Source organism: Pelobates fuscus, chromosome 12 (genome assembly GCF_036172605.1).
Source record: "Pelobates fuscus isolate aPelFus1 chromosome 12, aPelFus1.pri, whole genome shotgun sequence".
NCBI lineage: Eukaryota > Metazoa > Chordata > Amphibia > Anura > Pelobatidae > Pelobates > Pelobates fuscus.
In genome coordinates, this window is record NC_086328.1 from 108,352,658 (window position 1) to 108,380,647 (window position 27,990).

A 27,990-nucleotide genomic window follows, 5' to 3' on the forward strand; every position below is an offset into this window, starting at 1 on the left:
GCGTGAGGACGTCCAGCGACGCTCTAGCACATATAATCTGTGCTATAATCCAGGAAGTTCCCTCTAGTGGCTGTCTAGTAGACAGCCACTAGAGGTGGAGTTAACCCTGCCAGGTAATTATTGCAGTTTATAGAAAACTGCAATAATTACACTTGCAGGGTTAGGAGTAGTGGGAGTTGGCACCCAGACCACTCCAATTGGCAGAAGTGGTCTGGGTGCCTGGAGTATCCCTTTAAATGGGGTGCTGCTGGGGGCCAATAAGTACAGTAAAAATGAAAATCCAGCGAACTCCCTTATCTACTAAACAGCTACTTTGGTGCTGACAGATTTTGATAGTTTTATTAAAAACACCTAATCTTGGCAAAAAATAATATATTAACATTATATGATCATACATTGCATAAGCCTGCCACAACGTCAATGTACCCCATGTTTGGCAGGTCCTACTCTTACAACCAACTGTCTACTAAATGAGCTACTCACTTGGGGAAATCCTTCCATCTCGAGTTCTCTGCAGTACAAGGCTAAATAGGGTCCTGAGATGAGGCACCTGTAACAGGGAGGGGTGCAAAACCAAGGAACTGGCTAGACTCCTAAATAGCCAGCTATATATATATATAGGAAAACAATGGGCTGGCTGCACTCACCTGGGCATGCTTAAATGGGGTGCTGCTGGTGGCCAATAAGTACAGTAAAAATGAAAATCCAGTGCACTCCCTTATCTGCTAAACAGCTACTTTGGTGCTGACAGATTTTGCTAGTTTTATTAAAATCACCTAATCTAGGCAAAACATAATGGGGGTTTAGTTACATTATAGGATCATACATTGCATAAGCCTGCCACAACGTCAATGTACCCCATCTTTGGCAGGTCCTACTCTTACAACCAACTGTCTACTAAATGAGCTACTCACTTGGAGAAATCCTTCCATCTCAAGTTCTCTGCAGTACAGGGCTAAATAGGGTCCTGAGATGAGGCACCTGTGACCTGAATCTACACTTTAGTTTGGCAGCAGCTATCCAAATACTTGTTTTGTGCAGGGAGGCTGACCGTTACTAAATTCAAGAGTCAGTAGTAACATATTCAGTAAAAAAAAAAAAAAGCTAAGTAGGTATATAAATATACTTAAAGGGACAGCTTAATGTAATTGTTCTGGTAAATATAGTCAGTCGCTGCAGGCCTTTTGTAGTAAAAAAAACTGCCTTTTCGGAGAAAAATGCAGTGTTTTACATTACAGCATAGGGATACTCCTCAGATGGCTATTGTGGTGCTGCCTGGGGGGCAGCCCTGCACACTGTGCAGCACTGCCATTCAGTGTCTCCTCCCTCTGCATGGAGCCACTGAACTTTTCTCATAGAGATGCATTGATTCTACGAGGAGATGCTGATTGGAAAAGACGGCGTTTGGCTCCACCACCTGGCCTGCCTCCTTTGCTGATATCATTAGAACTGACAATCTCAACCAATCCAATGCTTTCCTATGTTATTGTTATTGGCTAAGATCATTACTTCTGATGATATCGACCAAGGAGACAGATCAGGGGCAGAGCCAGCACCATCAGTGTGGAGTAAAGGTAAGATTTTACTATATTTAGGGAGGGGGAGGATAGTTTTTAACACTATAGGCTCAGGAATACATGTTTATGTTTCTGACCCTATAGTTTTTCTTTAATACACCATTATTGCAACTCAATAGACAAATGCCAGATGACTGAAAATGACCCTGACAGTGTTCTGTATTGACCAATAAAGACTCAAAGTAATGTGAAATTGGTCAGGAACTGCTCGCAAAATAGTTCCTAAACACTTTCTTCCTGCTCCACCCAATTAGCAACAGGTGAAGGGTAAATAGTTAACTCAAATTAGAATTTCCATAATTCTGCTTGTTGTACTGGAGGGCCCCCTATTAACTTGGGTGCTATATTTTGCTATCTGGTGCCCCGGGTGGTTATTCGCCCACTATCATGTGATGTTTCTGATTGCTATCATGCTGTGCTGTTTGGAAAGTGATATATTTCTGTGACACTGGAGATGTTAAGGGGTCCAGATCCCATGGCGTGTTGTTTGGCTATGTTTCGTTGCTGAGTCTCTGATTGAATGTGATTCTTGGGAAAAAACAAATTCAGTGTATGGCATATGATTGTTTAGCAGAGTCGTTAAGACTTGCAGCTAATGAGGCGCTCGGTTTAATTGCAGTTCTATGCTGAGCTGCAGCAGGTTACAGATTAGTCACACTGAGGTTTATTTTTATTTATAAGAAAGTCTATAGTAATGAATCAAATGTCTCCATTTACACATGTTGTTAAAGGGTACATTAATAAAGTTGTTATGGTGTATAGAGGTCCCTGGGTTGACTCAAGGGTTAAGCCAGGGCGTGACAAATTTGTTTGGAGTCTACGAGCCAGCTAAAAAAGTTAGGAGCCAGTTTTTCTTTTAAAGGGACACTATAGTCACTAGAACCACTACAGATTAATGTAGTTGTTCTGGTGCCTATAGCCTGTCTCTGTAGCCTTTTCAATGTAAATGCTGCCTTTTCAGAGAATTATTCAGAGAAAAGGCAGAGTTTACATTGCTGCCTACTAAGACCTTTTAGTGAGACCTCTCAGACGGCCACTAGAGTCCTGTGTCATTGCTCTACATGGAGGCGCTGAATGTTACCCATAGAGAACATGCGTAATATCCTCCAAAGTATTGGCTTAGCTAAGATCATTAAGATCTCGGCTATGGAGGCGGGATAAGCAACAGCAAAACCAGCACAGCGTGGGGAAAAAAGGTAAGTAAAAACACCAATCATGTAATCAGAGGGGGGCAGGTACCTAAACAGACATACTCTCTCTGACAGACAGACAGACAGACAGACAGACAGACAGACAGACAGACAGACAGACAGACAGACAGACAGACAGACAGACAGACAGACAGACAGACAGACAGACAGACAGACAGACAGACAGACAAAAAAGTGGGGTAATGAAAATGAGACAGAAAAGTCACAACAAACAGAACCCAGTGGAGCGCTAATTAAATGAACTAAACTCACCCTTAAAATAAAGGGATATGCCAATTGAGAGAATATGGTATAGAGCCAGGCAAAGATAGGCTCAGGTCATAAAAGCTGGGGTATTTTAAAGCAAATACCAGGCTTCTTCAATAGTTGAATGGTGGTCCTCAGAGAAAAGGAGAGAAAGGGAACAGTGGACCAGAGTCCTAGTGTATTATCCTCACCCAATATGGCAGAAAAACAAATACAGGTACTTGCTCACCTTTCAGAGAGCCAATGTAAACTGGGCTCTCAGTGTGATGGATATTGTGCCTTTAAGAGGGCACTACTCTTCTTTGTTAAAGGACCACTCTAGGCACCCAGACCACTTCAGCTTAATGAAGTGGTCTGGGTGCCAGGTCCAGCTAGGGTTAACTAATTTTTTTATAAACATAGCAGTTTCAGAGAAACTGCTATGTTTATCAATTAGTTAAGCCTTCCCCTATTTCCTCTAGTGGCTGTCTCACTGACAGCCGCTAGAGGCGCTTGCGTGATTCTCACTGTGAAAATCACAGTGAGAGCACGCAAGCGTCCATAGGAAAGCATTGTAAATGCTTTCCTATGCGACCGGCTGAATGCGCGCGCAGCCAGCCGACGGGGAGGAACGGAGGCGGAGAGGAGGAGGAGAGCTCCCCGCCCAGCGCTGGAAAAAGGTAAGTTTTAACCCTTTTCCCCTTTCCAGAGCCGGGCGGGAGGGGGTCCCTGAGGGTGGGGGCACCCTCAGGGCACTCTAGTGCCAGGAAAACGAGTATGCTTTCCTGGCACTAGAGTGGTCCTTTAAGCAGGAAATTAGATGCAGGACGTAGGCTCATGTAGGCAGTATAAAATTTATTGTAGTAAAACACTTACATAAAATATAAAATAAAAAGTCCCATAAAATATGGTTAGTCCTCGTCCGAGACGCGTTTCGCCTTATAGAAAGGCTTTTTCAATCGGTATCAGACAGACAGACACACAGACACACAGACACACAGACACACAGACACACAGACACACAGACACACAGACACAGACACAGACACAGACAGACTCAGACTCATTGACAGAGACACAGACACAGACACAGACAGACTCAGACTCATTGACAGAGACATAGACATAGACAGACTCATTGACAGAGACATAGACATAGACAGACTCATTGACAGAGACATAAAACACACACACACACACACACACACACACACATACATAAAACACACACTTTCTCTAACACTTTTCTCTAACCCAGCCTCCCTACCTTTGGGAGAGCTGAGTGGACTTTCCCTGGGGTCCAATGGGACTGATATTCCTGCGCGCGAGGGAGCAGTCTTCCTGCAGCTCCTCTGGCGCAAGGGAGCAGAGAGGAGCTGCAGGAAGACTGCTCCCTCGCGCGCTGCCCCAGCCTGCCACCTCCATACCTCCCACGGGCGGGCAGACGGCCGGCTACAAAGCTCCCTGAACTGGCTGCCTCCATACCTCCCACGGCAGTCGGCGACATGCTCCCTGAGCGGGCGGGCAGCCGGCTGACTCCATTGTTTGCCCAGCCAGCCACTTTAGGTAAAAGGCTGACAAATCCCAGATGCCATGGCAAAATTTCTAGTATTCATGGCGACCTGGCACCTGCGATTTGTCGAGCCCTGGGTTAAGCCACTGATGAATGGTTTAATCTCAAAGTGTTGAATCTGGTGCCCAGTCGCTCTGCCCACCATCATTTGCTGCAGTCGAAGGCTTGAGTCAGGAAGCCTCAGACATGGGACACATTGATAGGCTGACAGTATTCATAGTCACAAAACGGCTTGATAAACGTTCATTGACAGTTTAACCCATGGTGTAAACTGGCGCCTGGGCATGTTTTATGCACTAGAACTGCTTCATTGTGACACAGTTGTTATTGTGATTGAAGTGTTCTTTTAACACACAGGATTACTCTTGTTAAAGAGATACTTTAATTGTGTCTCTCTTGCCTGGCTCGCACACACCTTGACTGGCTTGCTTTCCAAATTATTCAGGAAATGGAAAGAGCCCCATCACTGGACTAGAGTTATTTTCCTGTCAATTTGGAAAATAACCTTTATTAGAGGATTAGGTTATTTCCTTGTTATCTTTATTGGCCGTGTGTATTTATATGATACATGCTTATCCTGGATGCAGAGGACGGACTTGTTTGTAGGCAACTACTTAATCACTGCGGATCACTGGAATCAAGATATCTTCCAGTAAGAAGTTTGTAATGCTAGAAAGAAAATGACTAAGAATAAATGTACAGTAATAGTTCAACTCTCTGTGCTATTGCTTTATGTCTTTCTAAGTACTTGGTCAGATTTTGGATTAGAATTAGCCAGACTGGGAAGATTTGGAGGCTTAGTAAAACACATGTTCTGATTTTCAGATTACTCGGCGTATAAACTACCAGCCGTGATTTGGCAGAAGAGTGAGAAATCGACAGGCTGTAGCTCAGCATAGCAGACTGTACAAAGAAGTCTAATTTATGCTTTTAATCTGATGTCCCACACGCCTTTTAATTAGACTGTGTTACATTGAAATATTGACCTTACATGCACTGCACTTCCCCTCTGAAAAAGGAATATAGTTTGTGTGGATCCACAAAATGAATGGTCTCTGAGGTTAGCTTGGCCAGCATTTCCTAAACCTACAACATGACAGGCGTAGAGATATCTAATGAATGGTCAACACTGTACACAGAGGAGGAATATTTACACATATTAAATAAGGCAAGCAAAACTGTTTCGCTCTCTGTTAACATTGTAACTGCACTGCATGTATGATCATGTCCTGAGCCACCATGTTTTCTGATCATATCTTTAGTTTGCATGTGAATAGTGAGCGATTCAGGACATTTTGTAGTGGGTAAGCTATAGGTGCCAATCCATTCACTTCTGAGGTTAACATTCACTGCGCTTTTGTTTTTGAAGAATAAACCCTATTTGTTTTGCAAATATGATGTGACGAGTTATACTGGAAGGTTTTGGGGGAACCCCCCCTCTTACATTCCTGAATACTCCTTTACTAGAGAGTAGCGCTCTCCCGTCGCTGTACAACTTGTCATGTGACATTTGATGCCCGTGGACTCTGAGAAAGGCTCTATATAAATTGTACTCATAGCTTCATATTTTGCAGGATTTTCTTGGATTTGATTAATCATTAGATTTTCCTCTCCATCCACAGGTTCCAATTTGATTTGAGACCCTGCGGATTCTCCCATTCCTCTTCCTATTTCAATTTCTGAATCGCAGTCTAGCACATTAACGCCCTGATTGGCGAGAGATGTGTTTGTGAAGTTGCTTTTTTAGCTGTTTAATAAAAAGTAAAGGGACACTATAGTCACCTGAACAACTTTAGCTTAATAAAGCAGTTTTGGTGTATAGAACATGCCCCTGCAGCCTCACTGCTCAATCCTCTGCCATTTAGGAGTTAAATCCCTTTGTTTATGAACCCTAGTCACACCTCCCTGCATGTGACTTGCACAGCCTTCCATAAACACTTCCTGTAAAGAGAGCCCTATTTAGGCTCTCTTTATTGCAAGTTCTGTTTAATTAAGATTTTCTTATCCCCTGCTATGTTAATAGCTTGCTAGACCCTGCACGAGCCTCCTGTATGTGATTAAAGTTCAATTTAGAGATTGAGATGCAATTATTTAAGGTAAATTATATCTGTTTGAAAGTGAAACCAGTTATTTGTTCATGCAGGCTCTGTCAATCATAGCCAGGGGAGGTGTTGCTAGGGCTGCATAAACAGAAACAAAGTGATTTAACTCCTAAATGACAGTGAATGTAGCAGTGAAATTGCAGGGGAATGATCTATACACTAAAATTGCTTTATTTAGCTTAAGTAATTTAGGTGACTATAGTGTTCCTTTAAGCTTGGGAATAATATGGACACTTTACTACTCCTTTTAATCACGTGTCCAATCACAGTGCTATCTCTTTATGTGTTTTTAACGTTGAGGTCAAAACTGGGGAAGTTTGATTGAAAGAATCTGAAGCAGTAATCCTGAGAGTTCGCAGTCCCCGTTTAAACAAGCTCTGTTTTATAGCTCTCCTGCTATAGCTGAATCGAAGCTCAGTTATCCATTTATGGACACGATCCTAATTATGTAAATGGATCATAGTGACACACTGTAAACTCTGAGGAAAGCAGGAATTCAGCCAAGTTACTGGGGTAGCAAATCTTATCGTGTGTTAAACACACACAATGTTCCATCACATGATGGGTTAAACTGAAAGGTTCATATGAATTGTTAAACATTTCCCTAAACTGCCAAAATGTCATACATTCAGAGGAAATCTCTCCCTGCTGCTTTTTGTCATCAGGGAAAACAGATTTCCTTGGTTGGAGTATTACTGTTTGTTACCCAGTGCTGATGGTAACTTAGAGACAATCTGTGTAAATACACGATGCCATTGTCTGCCTGGGGTACAGGGTTCGTTGTACTAGTTACTACATGCTTCTATTATCCAGTAACTGCGTGTCGACCAAATGCGGCACCGTACATTGAGCTGAAGAGTTTGGGGCACACGTTTTTATTTTTATTTTTTACATTTTGTAGCTGGCACCTGAGACTTCTTGATTCAAAAATTTATTCTCTGACTGTTCTCCTAAACATTTCCTTTCTATTTTAGTTTCTTCTCAGTATCGCGTGCTAGCCGATTGCACCACCGGAGCAACTTCTATTTTAGTTTCTTAGTGGACGTTGGTGAAGATTTATAGAATAACTTATTGTGAAGTCCCTGTGCCATTGAGTTACAGCATTTTCTAGCGTGTATGATGTAGCTCATCCTATCCGATATTACGCGATGCATTGCGTTCACATCTTACAGCTTTTTAATTGAGAACATCCCTTTCTCTCCGAGCACAGGTTTTTTGGTGGGGAGTAATTACAACAACTTTTGAGGGAACGTAAACTAGTGGTTCTTAACCTTTTTTGACCTGGACCCTACTTATGAACCGAATTGCATATGTTTGGTAAAATAATAGCCAGTACATGTTTTACACAGGAAGGATGTAAGACTATATACGCAAGCCATGTCAATATGAACAATACTTGTCTTTTATTGACGCATCATTAAAAATCCATTGAGAGGTGCCTAGCAAACGTAGCTCAACGCGTTTCACACCTCAAGGGTTTTTATTCATAGGTAACATGTTTATAAGTGAACACACTTGACGTGTGAAACCTGTCAAACTTTTGAAACTCACATTCAATTGGGAAATCCGTTTCTCTCATTCACCTGTTACCTGCTATCCTTTGAAAGGACTTTTGCCTGGGTTAATATGGAGCAGCGAGATAGTTGCCTGTTAATATGTGGTCATAGAATTATTATTATCGACATTTATATAGCGCCAACAGATTCCGTAGCGCTTTATAATATTATGAGAGGGGGGATTTAACTATAAATAAGACAATTACAAGAAAAAAGAATGAATGTAAATTGTGTTGTGCTTTCTTACTGGGTGGATACTGAAGTACTTTCTGCATTGACTCCATATAATGTTAGCTGTAAGCTCTTGTGGTTTATGTAAATAGGTGATTAGGTTAAATATAATAACATGTCAGAAAGACAGCAGTTGTGGGTGTCACAATAACATGGATGTATTGTACTGTGGAGGAAGATGAGAGCGGAGCCGTACAAGTTAAACAATCTATCCTGACATAGATGATTGTGTCTATGACTGTAAAATGGGTACTACACCAAACGTTGCAAAAACACAAAGCACTGTAACAGCTAATAGCTTTGAACTCCAGCACTATTCAAAATCACATGATCTTTCGCTAACGTAAAAGGGGGGAAACACTTACTTTTGGTTCGTGGTATGTCTGTTTTACGACATTTTTATTTCAGTTTCCAGTCTTACGCTGAGAATAATATACTTAGTATACATTTTGCCCAATTTTTTCGTTGGCAGCTTGTTTTTTTACGGAATGTGCGTTCCGTCTTGGAATTGCAGATATGAATAGTTACACGTAGCTACCCCTAGATGTCCCATTGGTAAATATAACAGTGGGTGAGGTTGGGTAGTAACTACTCAGGCTGTTAATCTCTGATAACCTAACCTTGCTGAGATACTCTGTTTACAGCCTCCTATTTAGTCTGCACTCCAGAGGTAGATTTTGGCCTTAGTTGTGGGCTTATTTAGGTCCTTCATACTTTGTAAGATTATTGATGTAGTGGGGCCTGCATGGTGTTTAGTTCCCAAACAGTGCTAGGTTTTCACACAACCTCCCCTGTTTGCGTTCGGTTAGGGCCGTACTGTAACAGAAAAGAACGGTGCCATGCTAATGTTTGCTTTGATCATCTGTATTATAAATAAGCCAGTGAAAGCTGTGATTGTTCAATCCATCAGCCATTGACTTATCCCACATGAGGAGCAACGTGAGAGGCGGATATTATTGCTGTGATGTGGTCCATGAGAGACCCCAAGCCATACTGTCCATGTCCATCTACACTGTAAGGAATGTTTATGTATTTATCTCCTGTCTGAGGTAGCGTGTTAACATTGATAGGATCCTATGATGGTTCTTAAATGTGGGCTTTATGTTCTCATGCAAACCATGAGGAAATTCTTCTTAAAACAGTAACCGATTTGTGTTTTGTTTGTTGTTATGGAATGTTTTATATATTGCACAGTTATACATTTGTTCTATCAACAATATTTTCAGTTTAGGATGACTAATTATATTGTGATTACATTACTTCTGAAAATGCTTTCAGTGAGATCAGATGTTCCTCTGCAGTATATATCCATACATACTACCAATGTAATATACATAATGGTGTGCCACATCAAAGAGCCAATAAAGTTTTTTTTTTTTTAGAAATAAAGGGGTATTGAGGAATAATTCCCATGGCATCCATGGCAAGAGTGGATGGCTAATTATTGATTCTACACACCAAAAATCACGGATATTGGAAAACAGCGGCTCCATTTGGTTACACTGATGCCAAACGGGCATACTTCTAGGACAAGACTGGGCAACCTTCGGCACTCCACATGTTGTGGACTACGTCTCCAGTTATGGTTTGCCAGCATTATGGCTGTAAGAGCATTTGTGAAATATTGTCGTCAACAGAAGGTTTTCCATTCTAAGAAATAATCTGTTTTCAGGGTTTGTCAAACTTAATTGCAGATCAGAAATTCCAAACTATTTAATCCCAATCTAATTTGGGATCCTTAGCCAGAAAACTCTCATGTCTTAATCCTAAATCTATTGGTATATCTCAGGCCATATACCAATAGATTTATATATGGCCTGAAATATATCAATAGAGGGGTTTATTTACCTCTCTGAAAATTGCTCAATTGAATGAAGTATTACACTATTCAAGCTCCACAGTACTTCAATGAGAAGCCTCTGATTGGAGTATTATCCCAGCACAAAATGATATCTGCAGCTTTTGCAAGATAAACATTCATGCATTTAATCATGAAATAATGCATAATTAACTTAATTTATGTCTTTGTTGAAGTTATATATATATTAAATTGTAAAACTATATATATATATATATATATATATATATATATATATATATATATATATATATATAAAATCAAAATATATCTTTAAAAATCACCTATAACTTGTTTTCATGCAATTTTTCTTTTCCATTTAAATTTATATTAAATTATTGTCGACACAACAAATGTTATCATTTGTTCCGCCACTTTTTCTGACACAAATTTGGGGGATCTTCTGAAATGGAATTCCCGCAATAAAAAGCAGAATGAACAATAAAGACAACCGTCAGTTGCAATATATAGGGGAGTGGAATTCTACATTTAATTTTGTCAGATCTCATATTTATTAAAGTTAAACGTTAATGAAATGCTACATAAAAGGCCCTTAGTGATGGTTCCCCTTTAATCTTTAGCCTGAAAGTCAAAACACCCTAACCTAATACCATAACCTCTAGTCGATGTCCTAATGTCACTCCCGTATGTTTAATCTTTATCCTTATACATTATTACTGCATTATAACTCGCTTATTTAGTAGCGGTATTATTTATATTAATGAGATTTTGAAATGTTGCTGAAGTTCCCTTTACCATCCTTTATTATTCTTTATTCCCCAACCCTTAATTAAAGCGCTAATAATTTATCCCTCTGATTCGTGTGCATTTAACCGTATTCACTTTTCGCAGTGTTTGGCCATTTAGTAGAAGGGCCTCCGTGAAGCGATGTTTAGAAATGATGGGGTTTATTTGGAATAGCATCATGCTGTCCAGTCACCATGGAAACTGTTACCAGAGGCTCTTGCAATTATTCTTTAAAGGGGCAGTAAAGTAAGGTGTCTCATGTTAATGTTCATATAAAAATTGTCTAGTTTGACAAGTCTTCCTAAGCTTTGATATAAAGCATTTATTGTTACAAATCATTAGTCCCAGGAGATCCGTCGCCATCTGGAAAACAGGAAAGAAAATCAGCAGCATAATTAAATAGTACATTTACCTCCCATTACCTCCTGTTATGTACCTGTAACTCATGAACAAAGTGTAAAGTGCGGTCCGTTTTAACATAGTGGTGGAGTAGCTGATCTGTGCTCACACCCACACAGATCTTCTTCCCTGCAGCGCTGTGATGGAACCAGTGGGCACAAGGCTATGATGTCATCACTGCACTCTCAATAATACAGCATGGGACAACTGTAAAACCACAGGCTTCTTTTCTCTCTCCCCATGTGTATGTGTGGTGAGGATAAGCATTTTGTGGGCAGGGGACTTGCCAAGAGTTCTCAATCATTCCCTTATTATAGTTTAGACTTAGAGCAATAGGAGTTACAATCCACAGGACTTTGAATGCAGGCACTTTACGCTTTACTACAACCCCTTATCCCAATCTGAAATCCATCTCTCCATACCATACCTTAGTTATGTCTTATCTAATTACCGGTATCTCTGCCTAGCCTGTAAGCATGATTAATTCATTTTAAATAGTTTTTTTTTTCCATTTTATTTCTACAGCTGTTTTCACTGACTTGAGTAATGATTTTTGATTTTGTCTTGTGGAACTCAAAGGGAAGGGTTAATTCAGTGAGGACTTCAGGCAGGATGCAGTGAAGATAAATTAGCTAAATGAATTGGGATTCTGAAGGGTAAATTCAGAACAGGTAGGTTAGGATACCTGTAAGGTGTGGGTCTGTTTCTGGTGTTTGCGTGTTGCGTGGTACTGGGTCACAATTGTACTGTTACATTGTGTTTCTGTGTCTTTTTCTGGTTGTATATAGTGCAAGTAGTTAATTTTTGTCAGCTGTTTCTCTACTCAGCCTGATGTATTTCATTGAGGGTGTATTACCTAAAATGAGCTTTTTCCCCTATCTGAAATGTGTTATTTTCCTTGTCATTTCTATACAATTCCCTGTTTACTGAATACTCTCTATTTTTTAACTAGATTTGTTTGGTGTTCTGATAGTCACCTGTGATACATTAGTAAGTACGGAATAACAAAGTATCCAATTCTGGAATGCCACTGATTCATTGTGGACATGCCACCAGTTGCCCTGGCTGCCAGGAACGAGCCTGCGATTTCTTGGAGATGGTTGGGAGAAGGATTTTGTGATGATTTAAATGTGTGATTCACATACACAGCCCGATATTCCTGGCAGTTACTGGACTTTTGGCAGTGGAGCTGATTTTCCCTAGTACGGTTAGAGCATCTCACAGTGCAAACCACACCTCTTTTGCAGAGATATTTGGAGTGTGATTTGTGGCTCTCTAGCCAATCAGGGGGCAGCATTGTACTGTGCTGTCAAAATGCAGTCTTCACCCACACACAGTGTGTGCAGCGTAGGCACTGCATTAAAGTCCACAGGTTGAAGACCTGGCATTTTGTCACCGTGCTGGCTGGGGACATGTCTGGAGTATGTATTACATGATTTGCATTCTGCCTTCTTTTCCTGAGCACTGCACCATTCACGGTTACTATGACTAAGGAGGCTGGCTTATTCTAAGGCAGATTTCCAAGGACGTTGGTGGTTGAAATACTAATCCACTTGTGCAGCTTGGCTAAGACTGTAAACCCTGCAGCCGGTTTGTGAAGCTGGCTCAGAGCTAGAGATGCAGTGACTGTATAATGAATTAAATGATGCTCTATCTCTGTCAGACTGCGGCTAAGATGTACAGCTGAGTGAGGAGATGTGTATTTGTTTGTGACACATCTAAAGAGAGAACCTGTTAATTCATGTTTAATCTGCTTGTATCCCCTGGGATTGCTGGATTGGAACCTGGCTCTGTCTAGGTGAGGACAAGCTAGAGAGGGACCTGGACGAGAAGATGCCAGCCATTCTGGTGGCATCCAAGATGAAATCGGGACTCCCCAAACCCGTGCATAGTGCCACTCCCATACTTCATGTTCCTGCAAGGACAATTCCCCAGCCTTGTTACCTTAAATTTGGGAATAAGGCAGACGTTCCCAAGCCTTCCTACCCCAGCCAAATCCCCCTGAAGCCCCATCTTGGCTATGAATCGGCTGAAGATTGTCACACCATTCAGAAGGTGGATTCTGATGAGAATGACTTTGATACCCAGGTGGGAAAACCATTTCTGATTTTACCCCTTTCCTTCTGTACGTGATGAAACGTGTGATAGTGTTTGCATGACCACAAGCATGATCTCCTCTGTATGCATGACAGTGTGTGTGTGCATAATAGTATGCTTGACAGTGTGTGTGTGTGTGTGCATGATAATATGCTTGACAGTGTGCTTAACAGTATCTATTTGTATGTACTTGCCTGACCATATACATGGCAGTGTGTGTATGAGTCAGAATGTGTTTAAAGGCATGTGTGTGCATGACGGTATGCGTGATGACTTGTGTAATATTAGATGATATTTGTGTGTGTGTGCAAGCATGATCGTGTGTGCATGTTAGATTTATGTGTTGCATTTGTATAAATAAACAGTGTGTGTGTATATATGTATGGTACATCGGGGATATATATATATATATATATATATATATATATATATATATATATATATATATATATAAAATGCCAGTTCATGTATTTAGATATACATTTGTACTGCTGTCTGTTTCTCTATTACCTAGCTATCTATCATAATGTAAGATGACTATTTGCTTAATTATAAATATAGTGATATATTGTACGACAGTGCTTTAATCATTATCCTCTGATGTTTGATATGTTTGACACACTGTATTCTCTCTGAATTTTTGTACCCAATATGATTCTGCCATCAAGGGATAGGCAAATTCTGGTATTTCATACTCCTATCAGACAGAGGATAGGGACTCTGTGCAGTCTCTTTCATTGCTCTTTATCATTGCACTATCTCTGTGTTAAAGATGTGTTATACCCAATGACGTTAAATGGTTACTTTCAGCAGAGACGGTTAAGGTTTGGGGTAGCGTATAACCTAGTGCCAGATTTTCAGAAATTGGTACTTTCACCCTCTGCTTACATACCCAGTCATGGTAAATGAGAGGCACTGCCCTGGCTATGGCTAGTTATCTTCACTGCCCTGGCTATTCATCTGCCCTGGCTCTGGCTAGTAATTTGCACTGCCCTGGCTCTGGCTAGTCATCTGCACTGCCCTGGCTCTGGCTAGTCATCAGCACTGCCCTGACTCTGACTAGTCATCAGCACTGCCCTGACTCTGACTAGTCATCTGCACTGCCCTGGCTCTGGCTAGTCATCTGCACTGCCCTGGCTCTGGCTAGTCATCTGCACTGCCCTGGCTCTGGCTAGTCATCTGCACTGCCCTGGCTCTGGCTAGTCATCTGCACTGCCCTGGCTCTGGCTAGTCATCTGCACTGCCCTGGCTCTGGCTAGTCATCTGCACTGCCCTGGCTCTGGCTAGTCATCTGCACTGCCCTGGCTCTGGCTAGTCATCTGCACTGCCCTGGCTAGTCATCTGCACTGCCCTGGCTCTGGCTAGTCATCTGCACTGCCCTGGCTCTGGCTAGTCATCTGCACTGCCCTGGCTCTGGCTAGTCATCTGCACTGCCCTGGCTCTGGCTAGTCATCTGCACTGCCCTGGCTCTGGCTAGTCATCTGCACTGCCCTGGCTCTGGCTAGTCATCCGCACTGCCCTGGCCAGTCATCCCCCCTGCCCTACCTAGTCATCCGCACTGTTACCCACATGGCCTTGGCCAGATACCCACACGGCCCTGTCTAGTTACAGGCTTGCCAATCACAGGGTCATGGCTATTGAGAGGTGTAACCCAGGCTAGTCACCACTGAAAGACCCTGGCCAAGCTAATTGCACGGGGGTCACAACTACTTAGAGGCATTGCCAAGGCCAATTAATTATATGGCTAGTGACTGAGAGAAATTACCTTTGGCTGATCATCCACCAAGTCGTGGCTACTATGAGACACGATCCAAGGAAGTTGCCCAAAAGACCCTGGTTAGTCAACCAAATTTCTGGCTATTGAATGACATGGCACTGGCTCCCAAGAGTTATGGCTCAAGTTATTCAACTGCATGGGCCCAGGCTACTTGGAAACACTTCCTGGCATTTCAACCACAGGGCTTCCAGTTGCTGGGAGACATGGCCACTGTTGGTTAACCACACTGCTGGCAACTGCTACAGGTAGCAGATTTGTTTCTTGAGAAATTGAAGATATAAAAGTGGCAATGTATGTTACCATGGTTACAGAGTAATCGCGGTTTGTGGTGACTGCCACATTATGGCTGCCCCTCGTGAACTGCAATAAACTGTTCTGGAAAATGCTGCTCTCTAGAAATTCGGATTTGCAAGGTAGAGGGGCACTCGCTGGCGTAAGAAATGTGAAGAAGCCTTTTTGGCAGAAAGAGGTCAATGTGTTGTCAGCAAAAGCATGGTCTTTAAATAGCCTGATTCACTAGCTCCCCAGTCATCGTGCAGTGACTCCTAGAGGATTCTGGGACAATTCAAAGCCTACATTAATATACAGAGTGTCTGATGTGTAAAGGCAATAGCTGTCTGGTATGCTTAGTTTCTATTGTCTGGGCATTATTCTGGTTTATTCTGGTTGTCATTTAAAGCATTTCAGAGCTAGTCGCAGTTTTAGAGACACAGAAAATCTCTAGATACTGTCAGTGTGCTGGAAGTCATTTTAGTGACTGTCTGTACGTGTGTAGCATCAGTATTGCACGTGTGAGGCAGTGTCACGTTAACATTTGTATTAAAGGGACTGAAGGTGGAACATTACATTATTAGACTTGATTCAATAACATATACAAAGGCAAAGGAGAAATGAGATACGGCTGTATACAATCTAAAATAGGAACAGAAAAAGATACATAGTGTAATACAGTAAAACACAAAAATGATGCGCCAAGATAATATTGCACTCACGAGATTGAAGTGAATAATGCGCCTGAACAGGTGCCTGCCCCAATACGTTTGGGCGGCTGGGTGTCTCCACTTTCCACTGGAACTCCAAGCGGACCAAGAAATGGACTGAGACTTCAGTAGAGGTAAGTAAAACAAATATGCAGATTTATTGTAGAAAAAGGCTACAAATAATAGCCGTATTCAATAAAAGTATAAATAAAAGAAAGGTCCTACGCGTTTCGTTCCCATGCAAGGGAACTTCCTCAGGGACCGAAATTCAAGTAAAATCAATCAATACATGAAAAAGTGCATACAATACTATCCCCCCAAAGAGTCTCTTTAAATAGGCTAAGCCTATAGTTCATTGGTGGATCCGGTGGGAGTTACCATTGATTGTAGATCCTGTTCAGTTGCAGGGTATTCATCAGACCTGTTCAGGTGTAGAGAGGTGTTCCAACATTCGATTTCGGCGCCAAAACGGAAAAACCGGAAACCGGAAGTAGTATTCCGTTTTCACTTCCGCGTTCCATTACCCTGTGCGTTCCAACTCAAAGATGAAAAGTGGTTAAGCATATCGCCACCTAGAGGTCGCCTAGGGTATAGCAGTTTTAGAACATTTGCAGAAAACAAGCACATTATAAAGAATGTCTTCCTAATAAAGATGATAATCATAGTGCAATTATTTGGATCCATATAACTGAAACCCTCAAAATAATCAGTGTTTACTTAATTTTCTACTGTCACAATTAAATGTATAACAGTCACATTTGAACTCTTTAATAGTTAGATTATATGTGTATTGCTAATAGTGGAAAACTTTTCAATAGCATTTTGATCATATGCGATCAATAAATTTGATGAAGCATTCTATAGCTCAAATGATCATATTATATATAGGTGCTAAACTAAATAATAATTAATAATGTCACACTTAAAGGCTACCAGGAAGTGCATATACAATGTGTAGAATAATTATCAGTATCAACGTCCTAATATAAACTATGTTGATAAATTCATTATAAATATAAACCAGTGTTACATAACTTTATTTATTTTGTGCTCGTATAGATTCATGTAGTATATATATTATAAAAAACGGATCTTAATATCCATAAAGATTCCTTGTGTAATGTATCTTAATAATTATAATAGTATCCAATGTTTGATTATCTTTTATAGAACTGTTCCTTATTTATTTAAGTGAATTTGTCTCACATATTCCAAATGTCCTGACCTTTGTCATAAAGGAAAGGAGCATACAGAAAAAAGGAAGGGGAAAAATAAACAAAAAAGGGGGGAGGAAGAAAGAGGAAGGGGAATCCTTCCCATGAGGGCACCATCACGGGGTCACCAACGGAAGATAATTATATTAATCAAGGAAGCATATGAGGTCAATATCATGATTGAGTCCCTTTGGATGGAGGGTCTGGAGTTTGTGTATCCAGTATGTCTCGCGTTGTGATAGTTTTTTAAGTCTATCCCCCCCTCTCCAATAGGGCAATACTCTCTCAATTCCCACACACTTAAAATGAGAAAAAGAAAAATGGGGGCAAGCGTTGCAATGAATAGGTACAGAGTGGGTCTCGAGTTTCTTCTTTATATTATTGAGATGTTCCATTAATCTTATTTTGAGGATCCTTTTTGTACGGCCTACATACTGTTTGCCACACGGACACTGCAGTAGATAAACGACATAGTCCGTGTGGCAACCAATATCCGTCCTGATATTAAACTTTTCTCCTGTGCTGAAACTGCAAAAGGAATTTGTTCTAAATACCAGGCTTGTAGTACAAGCCTTACACGTGTTACAACCTCTAAAAGATCCCAATGTTGTAGAATTATTTGACTTGGTAGGTTTAAGGGCATAGCTGGGAGCTAACATGTTTTTAAAGTTTTTATTTTTCTTATAGATGACTCTAGGCAGTTGTGATAAGGTAGCCCCCAACACCGGATCCTGCAGCAAAATTGGCCAATGTTTTTGTAAACATTTTTTGATTCTATTGTGGTCGGTGTTAAATTGTGTCAGGAAGGCTGAAGAAAATTCCTTCACCTGAGGTGTATCTGTCCGAGGTTTATCTCCCAATAGTTGGTTTCTATTAACCTGTCTAGCTAATCGAATTTCTCTATCTAGAGTGTTTTTGTTATAACCTTTCTCCAACAATTTCTTTTTCACATGTGTAGATTGAACATCAAAATCCTGGCTATCGGAGCAATTGCGCCTTAAGCGTGTAAACTGGCTTCTCGCAATGCCCCTAAGCCAGGGTCTGTGATGGCAGCTCAGCTGATGTACAAACCCATTCCCATCGGTGGGTTTGAAAAAACACTTGGTTCTAATCTCTCCTCGGTCAATGAACAAGGTGAGATCCAAAAAATGGATCTCAACCTTGTTCCAGACGGGGGACAGCACCAAGTTATAAGTATTCAGATTAAGAAAGTTAACAAATTCCTGAAATAAAGAAGAAGAACCTGGTGGAAAAAGAATTCCATATTCTTACAACTAAACAAAAAACACGTGATTACAATCTCACACGTAGGGAGAAAAATGTTTTAAAAAATCTAATGGAAAGAGATGACTTAGTCATAAAAGAGGCCGACAAAGGGGGGGGGATTGTCCTCATGACCACTACCTATTATTTGGAAGAATCTTCCAATATTTTGGGAGATAAAGAGACATACATGATCCTGAAAAATGACCCCACCTTACATTTTAATCTGAAACTAAGGAATTTTTTAGAGGAGGCAAAGAATAATGACATCATATCCCAAAAGAATTTTGATTTTTTGTTCCAAAAAAATCCTGTTATTCCCATTTTCTATTTCCTCCCTAAAACGCACAAGAGGTTACCTAATCCTCCTGGACGCCCGATCATCAGTGGTGTCAACTCACTTACTGCAAATCTGTCAGCTTTTGCAGACTCCTTCCTGCAAAAATATGCTCAAGGAGCTTTGTCCTACATCAAGGACACTAAATCTTTTTTGCAGGAATTGGAGTCCATTGAGTGGCACACTGAGTATAGTTGGGCCACGTTGGATGTAACCTCTCTTTACACAGTAATTAATCACGACCTAGGACTAGAGGCGTTGAATCATTTCATGTCACAGGACACAAACTTAGCAGGTAACCTCCAACAGTTTCTTTTGAGTGCAGTTAATTTCATTTTGAAACACAATTATTTTTATTTTAATGGTGAATTTTATTTACAAACCACAGGGACCGCCATGGGCACCAGGTTCGCCCCCAGTTATGCCAATACCTATATGAGAAGGTGGGAGGACCTATACGTATGGTCTGGTCATGACTGGAGGGAGAACCTGGTGCTCTGGCGGCGGTATATAGATGACGTTATTATTATTTGGCGAGGTTCTTCTTCTTTATTTCAGGAATTTGTTAACTTTCTTAATCTGAATACTTATAACTTGGTGCTGTCCCCCGTCTGGAACAAGGTTGAGATCCATTTTTTGGATCTCACCTTGTTCATTGACCGAGGAGAGATTAGAACCAAGTGTTTTTTCAAACCCACCGATGGGAATGGGTTTGTACATCAGCTGAGCTGCCATCACAGACCCTGGCTTAGGGGCATTGCGAGAAGCCAGTTTACACGCTTAAGGCGCAATTGCTCCGATAGCCAGGATTTTGATGTTCAATCTACACATGTGAAAAAGAAATTGTTGGAGAAAGGTTATAACAAAAACACTCTAGATAGAGAAATTCGATTAGCTAGACAGGTTAATAGAAACCAACTATTGGGAGATAAACCTCGGACAGATACACCTCAGGTGAAGGAATTTTCTTCAGCCTTCCTGACACAATTTAACACCGACCACAATAGAATCAAAAAATGTTTACAAAAACATTGGCCAATTTTGCTGCAGGATCCGGTGTTGGGGGCTACCTTATCACAACTGCCTAGAGTCATCTATAAGAAAAATAAAAACTTTAAAAACATGTTAGCTCCCAGCTATGCCCTTAAACCTACCAAGTCAAATAATTCTACAACATTGGGATCTTTTAGAGGTTGTAACACGTGTAAGGCTTGTACTACAAGCCTGGTATTTAGAACAAATTCCTTTTGCAGTTTCAGCACAGGAGAAAAGTTTAATATCAGGACGGATATTGGTTGCCACACGGACTATGTCGTTTATCTACTGCAGTGTCCGTGTGGCAAACAGTATGTAGGCCGTACAAAAAGGATCCTCAAAATAAGATTAATGGAACATCTCAATAATATAAAGAAGAAACTCGAGACCCACTCTGTACCTATTCATTGCAACGCTTGCCCCCATTTTTCTTTTTCTCATTTTAAGTGTGTGGGAATTGAGAGAGTATTGCCCTATTGGAGAGGGGGGGATAGACTTAAAAAACTATCACAACGCGAGACATACTGGATACACAAACTCCAGACCCTCCATCCAAAGGGACTCAATCATGATATTGACCTCATATGCTTCCTTGATTAATATAATTATCTTCCGTTGGTGACCCCGTGATGGTGCCCTCATGGGAAGGATTCCCCTTCCTCTTTCTTCCTCCCCCCTTTTTTGTTTATTTTTCCCCTTCCTTTTTTCTGTATGCTCCTTTCCTTTATGACAAAGGTCAGGACATTTGGAATATGTGAGACAAATTCACTTAAATAAATAAGGAACAGTTCTATAAAAGATAATCAAACATTGGATACTATTATAATTATTAAGATACATTACACAAGGAATCTTTATGGATATTAAGATCCGTTTTTTATAATATATATACTACATGAATCTATACGAGCACAAAATAAATAAAGTTATGTAACACTGGTTTATATTTATAATGAATTTATCAACATAGTTTATATTAGGACGTTGATACTGATAATTATTCTACACATTGTATATGCACTTCCTGGTAGCCTTTAAGTGTGACATTATTAATTATTATTTAGTTTAGCACCTATATATAATATGATCATTTGAGCTATAGAATGCTTCATCAAATTTATTGATCGCATATGATCAAAATGCTATTGAAAAGTTTTCCACTATTAGCAATACACATATAATCTAACTATTAAAGAGTTCAAATGTGACTGTTATACATTTAATTGTGACAGTAGAAAATTAAGTAAACACTGATTATTTTGAGGGTTTCAGTTATATGGATCCAAATAATTGCACTATGATTATCATCTTTATTAGGAAGACATTCTTTATAATGTGCTTGTTTTCTGCAAATGTTCTAAAACTGCTATACCCTAGGCGACCTCTAGGTGGCGATATGCTTAACCACTTTTCATCTTTGAGTTGGAACGCACAGGGTAATGGAACGCGGAAGTGAAAACGGAATACTACTTCCGGTTTCCGGTTTTTCCGTTTTGGCGCCGAAATCGAATGTTGGAACACCTCTCTACACCTGAACAGGTCTGATGAATACCCTGCAACTGAACAGGATCTACAATCAATGGTAACTCCCACCGGATCCACCAATGAACTATAGGCTTAGCCTATTTAAAGAGACTCTTTGGGGGGATAGTATTGTATGCACTTTTTCATGTATTGATTGATTTTACTTGAATTTCGGTCCCTGAGGAAGTTCCCTTGCATGGGAACGAAACGCGTAGGACCTTTCTTTTATTTATACTTTTATTGAATACGGCTATTATTTGTAGCCTTTTTCTACAATAAATCTGCATATTTGTTTTACTTACCTCTACTGAAGTCTCAGTCCATTTCTTGGTCCGCTTGGAGTTCCAGTGGAAAGTGGAGACACCCAGCCGCCCAAACGTATTGGGGCAGGCACCTGTTCAGGCGCATTATTCACTTCAATCTCGTGAGTGCAATATTATCTTGGCGCATCATTTTTGTGTTTTACTGTATTACACTATGTATCTTTTTCTGTTCCTATTTTAGATTGTATACAGCCGTATCTCATTTCTCCTTTGCCTTTGTATATGTTGTAAAAGGTCGGGACTGGGCCACGACCTTGAGAGGCTGTTCTTGATTTTATCAGATAAGTATAAGTATATTTAGATACCATTGTTATTTACTCTAAGGTATCATACACATATATATACTGTTTATATTTCTTGATTCAATAACAGGCTTTTCAAATATTGCACTTAACAGTCTAACTTGAAATCAATTCCCCAATATCTATATATCTTATAGTTAGTTTCAGTGTTGTGTGATGTGTATGTTACAAAACAATGGCAATTCTGTCCATTAAACACACAATATGGTAATCACGCCCCATTAAATACATACTGTGGCAATTCCGCCCATTAAATAAATACTGTGTTAATCCCTCCCATTAAATATATACTGTGTTAATCCCTCCCATTATTATTATTATTATTATTATTATTGCCATTTATATAGCGCCAACATATTCCGTAGCGCTTTGCAATATTATGAGAGGGGATTTAACTATAAATAGGACAATTACAAATAAACTTACGGGAACAATAGGTTGAAGATTAAATACATAGTATGGCAATCCCACCCATTAAATCCATACTGTGTTAATTCCACCCATTAAATTCATAGTATGGCAATCCCGCCCATTAAATCCATACTGTGTTAATTCCGCCCATTAAATACACAGTATGGCAATCCCGCCCATTAAATCCATACTGTGTTAATTCCACCCATTAAATTCATAGTATGGCAATCCCACCCATTAAATCCATACTGGGTTAATTCCGCCCATTAAATATACAGTATGGCAATCCCGCCCATTAAATCCATACTGTGTTAATCCCGCCCATTAAATACACAGTATGGCAATCCCGCCCACTAAATACATAGTATGGTAATCCCGCCAACTAAATACATAGTATGGCAATCCCTCCCACTAAATCCATACTGTGTTAATTCCGCCCATTAAATTCATAGTATGGCAATCCCGCCCATTAAATCCATACTGTGTTAATTCCGCCCATTAAATACATAGTATGGCAATCCCGCCCATTAAATACATAGTATCATAGTATGGCAATTCCACCCATTAAATACATAGTATGGCAATCCCGCCCATTAAATACATAGTATGGCAATCCCTGCCATTAAATACATACTGTGTTAATCCCGCCCATTAAATACATAGTATGGCAATCCCGCCCATTAAATACATAGTATGGCAATCCCACCCATTAAATCCATACTGTGTTAATTCCGCCCATTAAATTCATAGTATGGCAATCCCACCCATTAAATACATACTGTGTTAATCCCGCCCATTAAATACACAGTATGGCAATCCCGCCCACTAAATACATAGCATGGTAATCCCGCCCACTAAATACATAGTATGGCAATCCCTCCCATTAAATCCATACTGTGTTAATTCCGCCCATTAAATACATAGTATGGCAATCCCGCCCATTAAATACATAGTATGGCAATCCCGCCCATTAAATACATAGTATGGCAATCCCGCCCATTAAATACATAGTATGGCAATCCCTGCCATTAAATACATACTGTGTTAATCCCGCCCATTAAATACATAGTATGGCAATCCCTCCCATTAAATCCATACTGTGTTAATCCTGCCCATTAAATACATAGTATGGCAATCCCGCCCATTAAATACATAGTATGGCAATCCCTGCCATTAAATACATACTGTGTTAATCCCGCCCATTAAATACATAGTATGGCAATCCCGCCCACTAAATACATAGTATGGCAATCCCTCCCATTAAATCCATACTGTGTTAATCCCACCCATTAAATACATAGTATGGCAATCCCTCCCATTAAATCCATACTGTGTTAATCCCACCCATTAAATACATAGTATGGCAACCCCTCCCATTAATACATACTGTGTTAATCCCGCCCATTAAATGCATAGTATTGGCAATCCCTGCCATTAAATACATACTGTATTAATCCTGCCCATTAAATACATAGTATTGGCAATCCCTCCCATTAAATACATACTGTGTTAATCCCGCCCATTAAATACATAGTATGGCAATCCCTCTCATTAAATACATAGTATGGCAATCCCTCTCATTAAATACATAGTATGGCAATCCTTCACATTAAATACATACTGTGTTAATCCCTCCCATTAAATACATAGTATGGCAACCCATCTCATTAAATACATACTGTGTTAATCCCTCCCATTAAATACATAGTATGGAAATCCCTCCCATTAAATACATAGTATGGCAATCCCTCCCATTAAATACATACTGTGTTAATCCCGCCCATTAAATACATAGTATGGCAATCCCTCCCATTAAATACATACTGTGTTAATCCCGCCCATTAAATACATAGTATGGCAACCCCTCTCATTAAATACATACTGTGTTAATCCTGCCCATTAAATACACAGTATGGCAATCCCTCCCATTAAATACATACCATGGTTATCCCACCCATTCCATTAAATACATAGTATGGTAATCCCTCTCATTAAATACATAGTATGGCAATCCCTCTCATTAAATACATAGTATGGCAATCCCTCCCATTAAATACATACCGTGGTTATTCCGCCCATTCCATTAAATACATATTATAGCAATCCCACCAATAAAATATATGCTATGACCAGGGCTCAAGATTTTCACTAGCCATTGATGGAATTCCCTCACAGTGAGTGTGCTCCGGGCCCTCCAGACCTGCAGTGGAGAATTATTTCATAATGACACTTGGGGCATTGCCCCATCACATTTTATGTGGGTAACATTTTTTTGCAGCAGTTTAGAAACACTAAGATTATTTTTCAGGAGGGAAGAATGGTAAGCCAAATAAATATGGGCAGCAGAGCCAGCGTTGAGGCATGCTATTGGCCTCTCTAATCAGGGGCCATCATTGGCTGACAGCACCATGGGGTGGGGATATAGTACCCACAGGAGTGAGGAGTGAGAAGCAAGAAGCCATCTTGGAAACAACATACTGAGAGTACAACAGCAGCTCCTCGCCCCTGATACATGTAAGTGAGATATCCTTTTATCTCCCCCAATAGCCCTCGGAAATTACCGTAACTCAAATACATAATCAATATCACCCAGGATATACTTGAAAACGAGAGAAATCTCAATGTATCTTTCCTGGTAAAATATTTGATAAATAATAATTAATATATATGAAGTCAGTAAAGCTCAGTTATGAAAAGGGGAGGGGGACATTTTTTACACAGAGCACTATGCTGCCTATCACTAATAGTTTTAATAACTACTTCTAAACATGTCCACCAACTTCTTTGAAGTGTTCAGTCACTCTACAGCTCAGACCGGAGATCCTCCTGCTGTGGCTAGTTGTAAAGTTGTGAAGCTTCAATATGCAGGACTGGGGCTGTGACTCTGAGTACTGATATGATTCTGATTTGAATCTGCTTTAATCTGTAATGATAGGTGATTCTGCTAACTATGTCAGCTACTTCTTGGCTTCATATTACCGCTGCGGATTAATTATATTGCCATGTGCAAAGACAATCAGTATCCCGCTGCTTTAACCCTGTGTACACGGTGTGCTGAGAGCTAATAGTGAGGCAAAAATGACATGGTTGGAGACCAACAGTATCGTTATGCTTTAACCTTGTGCGCTGTGTGTGCTGAGAGCTGGGGTAGCTGTTTCATACCAGCAGCAACATGTAATAGAAATCTAAAGTTAGCATAGCAGGAGCACTATTGAAGATGGAATCATGAGAGAGCTGGAGCATTATACAGATACATGAACAGATTGGGGATCTCTGTGTTGCTGTGTTGGTATCTTTGTATAGTACCCAGCTCTGTGTATTGTATAGGTATCTTTATATTGTGCCCAGCTCTGTGTATTGTATAGGAATATTTGTATTGCTCCCAGCTCTGTGTATTGTATAGGAATATTTGTATTGCTCCCCGCTATGTGTATTGTAAAGGAATCTTTGTATTGCTCCCAGCTCTGTGTATTGTATATGTCTTTGTATAGCTCCCAGCTCTGTGTATTGTATAGGAATATTTTTATTGCTCCCAGCTCTGTGTATTGTATAGGAATATTTGTATTGCTCCCCGCTATGTGTATTGTAAAGGAATCTTTGTATTGCTCCCAGCTCTGTGTATTGTATATGTGTCTTTGTATAGCTCCCAGCTCTGTGTATTGTATAGGAATATTTTTATTGCTCCCAGCTCTGTGTATTGTATAGGAATATTTTTTATTGCTCCCAGCTCTGTGTATTGTATGGGTCAGGGCTCGACAAACCCCAGGCGCCAGGTCACCATGGCTACTAGAATTTTTGTCCTGGCGCCTGGGATTTGATTGCCCATTTAGCCCCCGAGGTGGTCGGCTGCCTATGAGTGCAGGCGGCCGACCGGCTCATTACGTGCGGTCGGCCGCTCTGCTTAGGTAATGCAGTCTCTCGGCCTGCTGAGGGAGAAGATTGCCGTGCAGACGGTCGGCCGGCCAGCTGAGGGAGAGGGTGGGTGGGCGTGTGCACGGGTGGGGGAGGCTCATGGAAAAGTGAGCCAAACGGGCAGGTGCGTGAGGGAGCTGTAACCTCCCTGCTCTGCTCCCTCGTGCGCTCTCTAGTGATGTCGGGAGCTGGAATATGACGTCATTCCGGCCCTGGCATCACTAAACAGCGTTCTATGGAGCAGAGCAGGGAGATGACTGAAACCCCACTGGACCACAGCAAAAGCCGAACCATTCAAGCTCTCCCAAAAGGTCGGGAGACTGGGTGGTCACATTAGCGTTTGTGTCTGAGTGAGTGTTTCAGTGGGTCTCTGTCAGTGAGTGAGTGTGTGTGCTTAGGTGACTGGTACCCCTCCAATCACAACAGAAGGGTTTTTTACTCACCTTTTCCCCCCACGCTGTGCTGGTCTCGTCGGAGCTGGCCCTGCCTCCATGACTGATCATCAATCTTGTTGATCTCAGCCAATATAATGCTTTCCAATAGGCAAAACGCCATGCTGCGCCAACAGCATCTCCTTATAGAGATGAATTGAATCAATCGCAGAGCATGGAGACGCTAAATGTAGGTGCTGCACACTGTACAGCACTGACGCAATATGCACTCTAGAGGCCATCTGAGTGACTGTCATTAGAAGTGTTACTAAGTAACAATGAAATACTGCCTTTTTTTCTAAAAAGGCAGGGTTTACATTGAAAAGTGTGCAGGGACAGCTTATAGACACAAGAACAACTACATTAAGCTGTAGTGGTTCTGGTGACTGTAACGTCCCTTTAAGAATTGCATATTTAACATTGAAAAGCCTGGCTCTTAACTTTACTTGCTAGTAACAACTCTAGTGGTAGTCATCCAGATGTACACTAGATATGCTTTCTGTGCCAGTACTGCGTAGTATGCAGCACTGGCGTTCAGCGTCTCTACACTCAGCATGAGGGCTCAAAGCATTCCCCATAGAGATGCATTGATTCAATGAATGTCTATGAGGAGATGCTGATTGGCGCAGTGTTGCATTTTCAGCGCATGCACAATAGCCTATGGAAAAGCACAGGTTTGGCTGAGATCATAAAGACCAGCTATGGAGGCGGAGCTAGACTAATGTGGCATTGAAAAAAGATGAGTTTAAATACCTTTCTACTGACATCTAAGGGGGGCCGGTAACTTAAATAGTTTAACATTATAATGTCAGGAATCCATGTTTGTGTTCCTGAAACTATAATATTCCTTTAAATATATTTTGTTTGACCAGTACAGGATTTAGGGTTGCCAAAAATGCAGCTAA

The 27,990-nt window shown here is 40.7% G+C and overlaps 1 protein-coding gene across 5 annotated transcripts in view; it reads left to right on the forward strand.

Moving 5' to 3' along the window:
• Nucleotides 1-27,990, forward strand: part of NAV2 (neuron navigator 2) — a 322,958-nt gene that overhangs the window by 117,727 nt on the left and 177,241 nt on the right. For 4 of the 5 annotated variants that reach the window (XM_063438395.1, XM_063438397.1, XM_063438396.1 and 1 more), the window contains exon 1: nucleotides 12,828-13,567. The exons of the other annotated variant lie outside the window; for it this stretch is intronic. In XM_063438395.1, coding sequence (XP_063294465.1) covers nucleotides 13,313-13,567 — 255 coding nt within the window. In that variant the 5' untranslated portion in view covers nucleotides 12,828-13,312. Of the gene's footprint in view, nucleotides 1-12,827; nucleotides 13,568-27,990 lie in introns of those variants that run through there. 5 annotated transcript variants of the gene reach the window in all.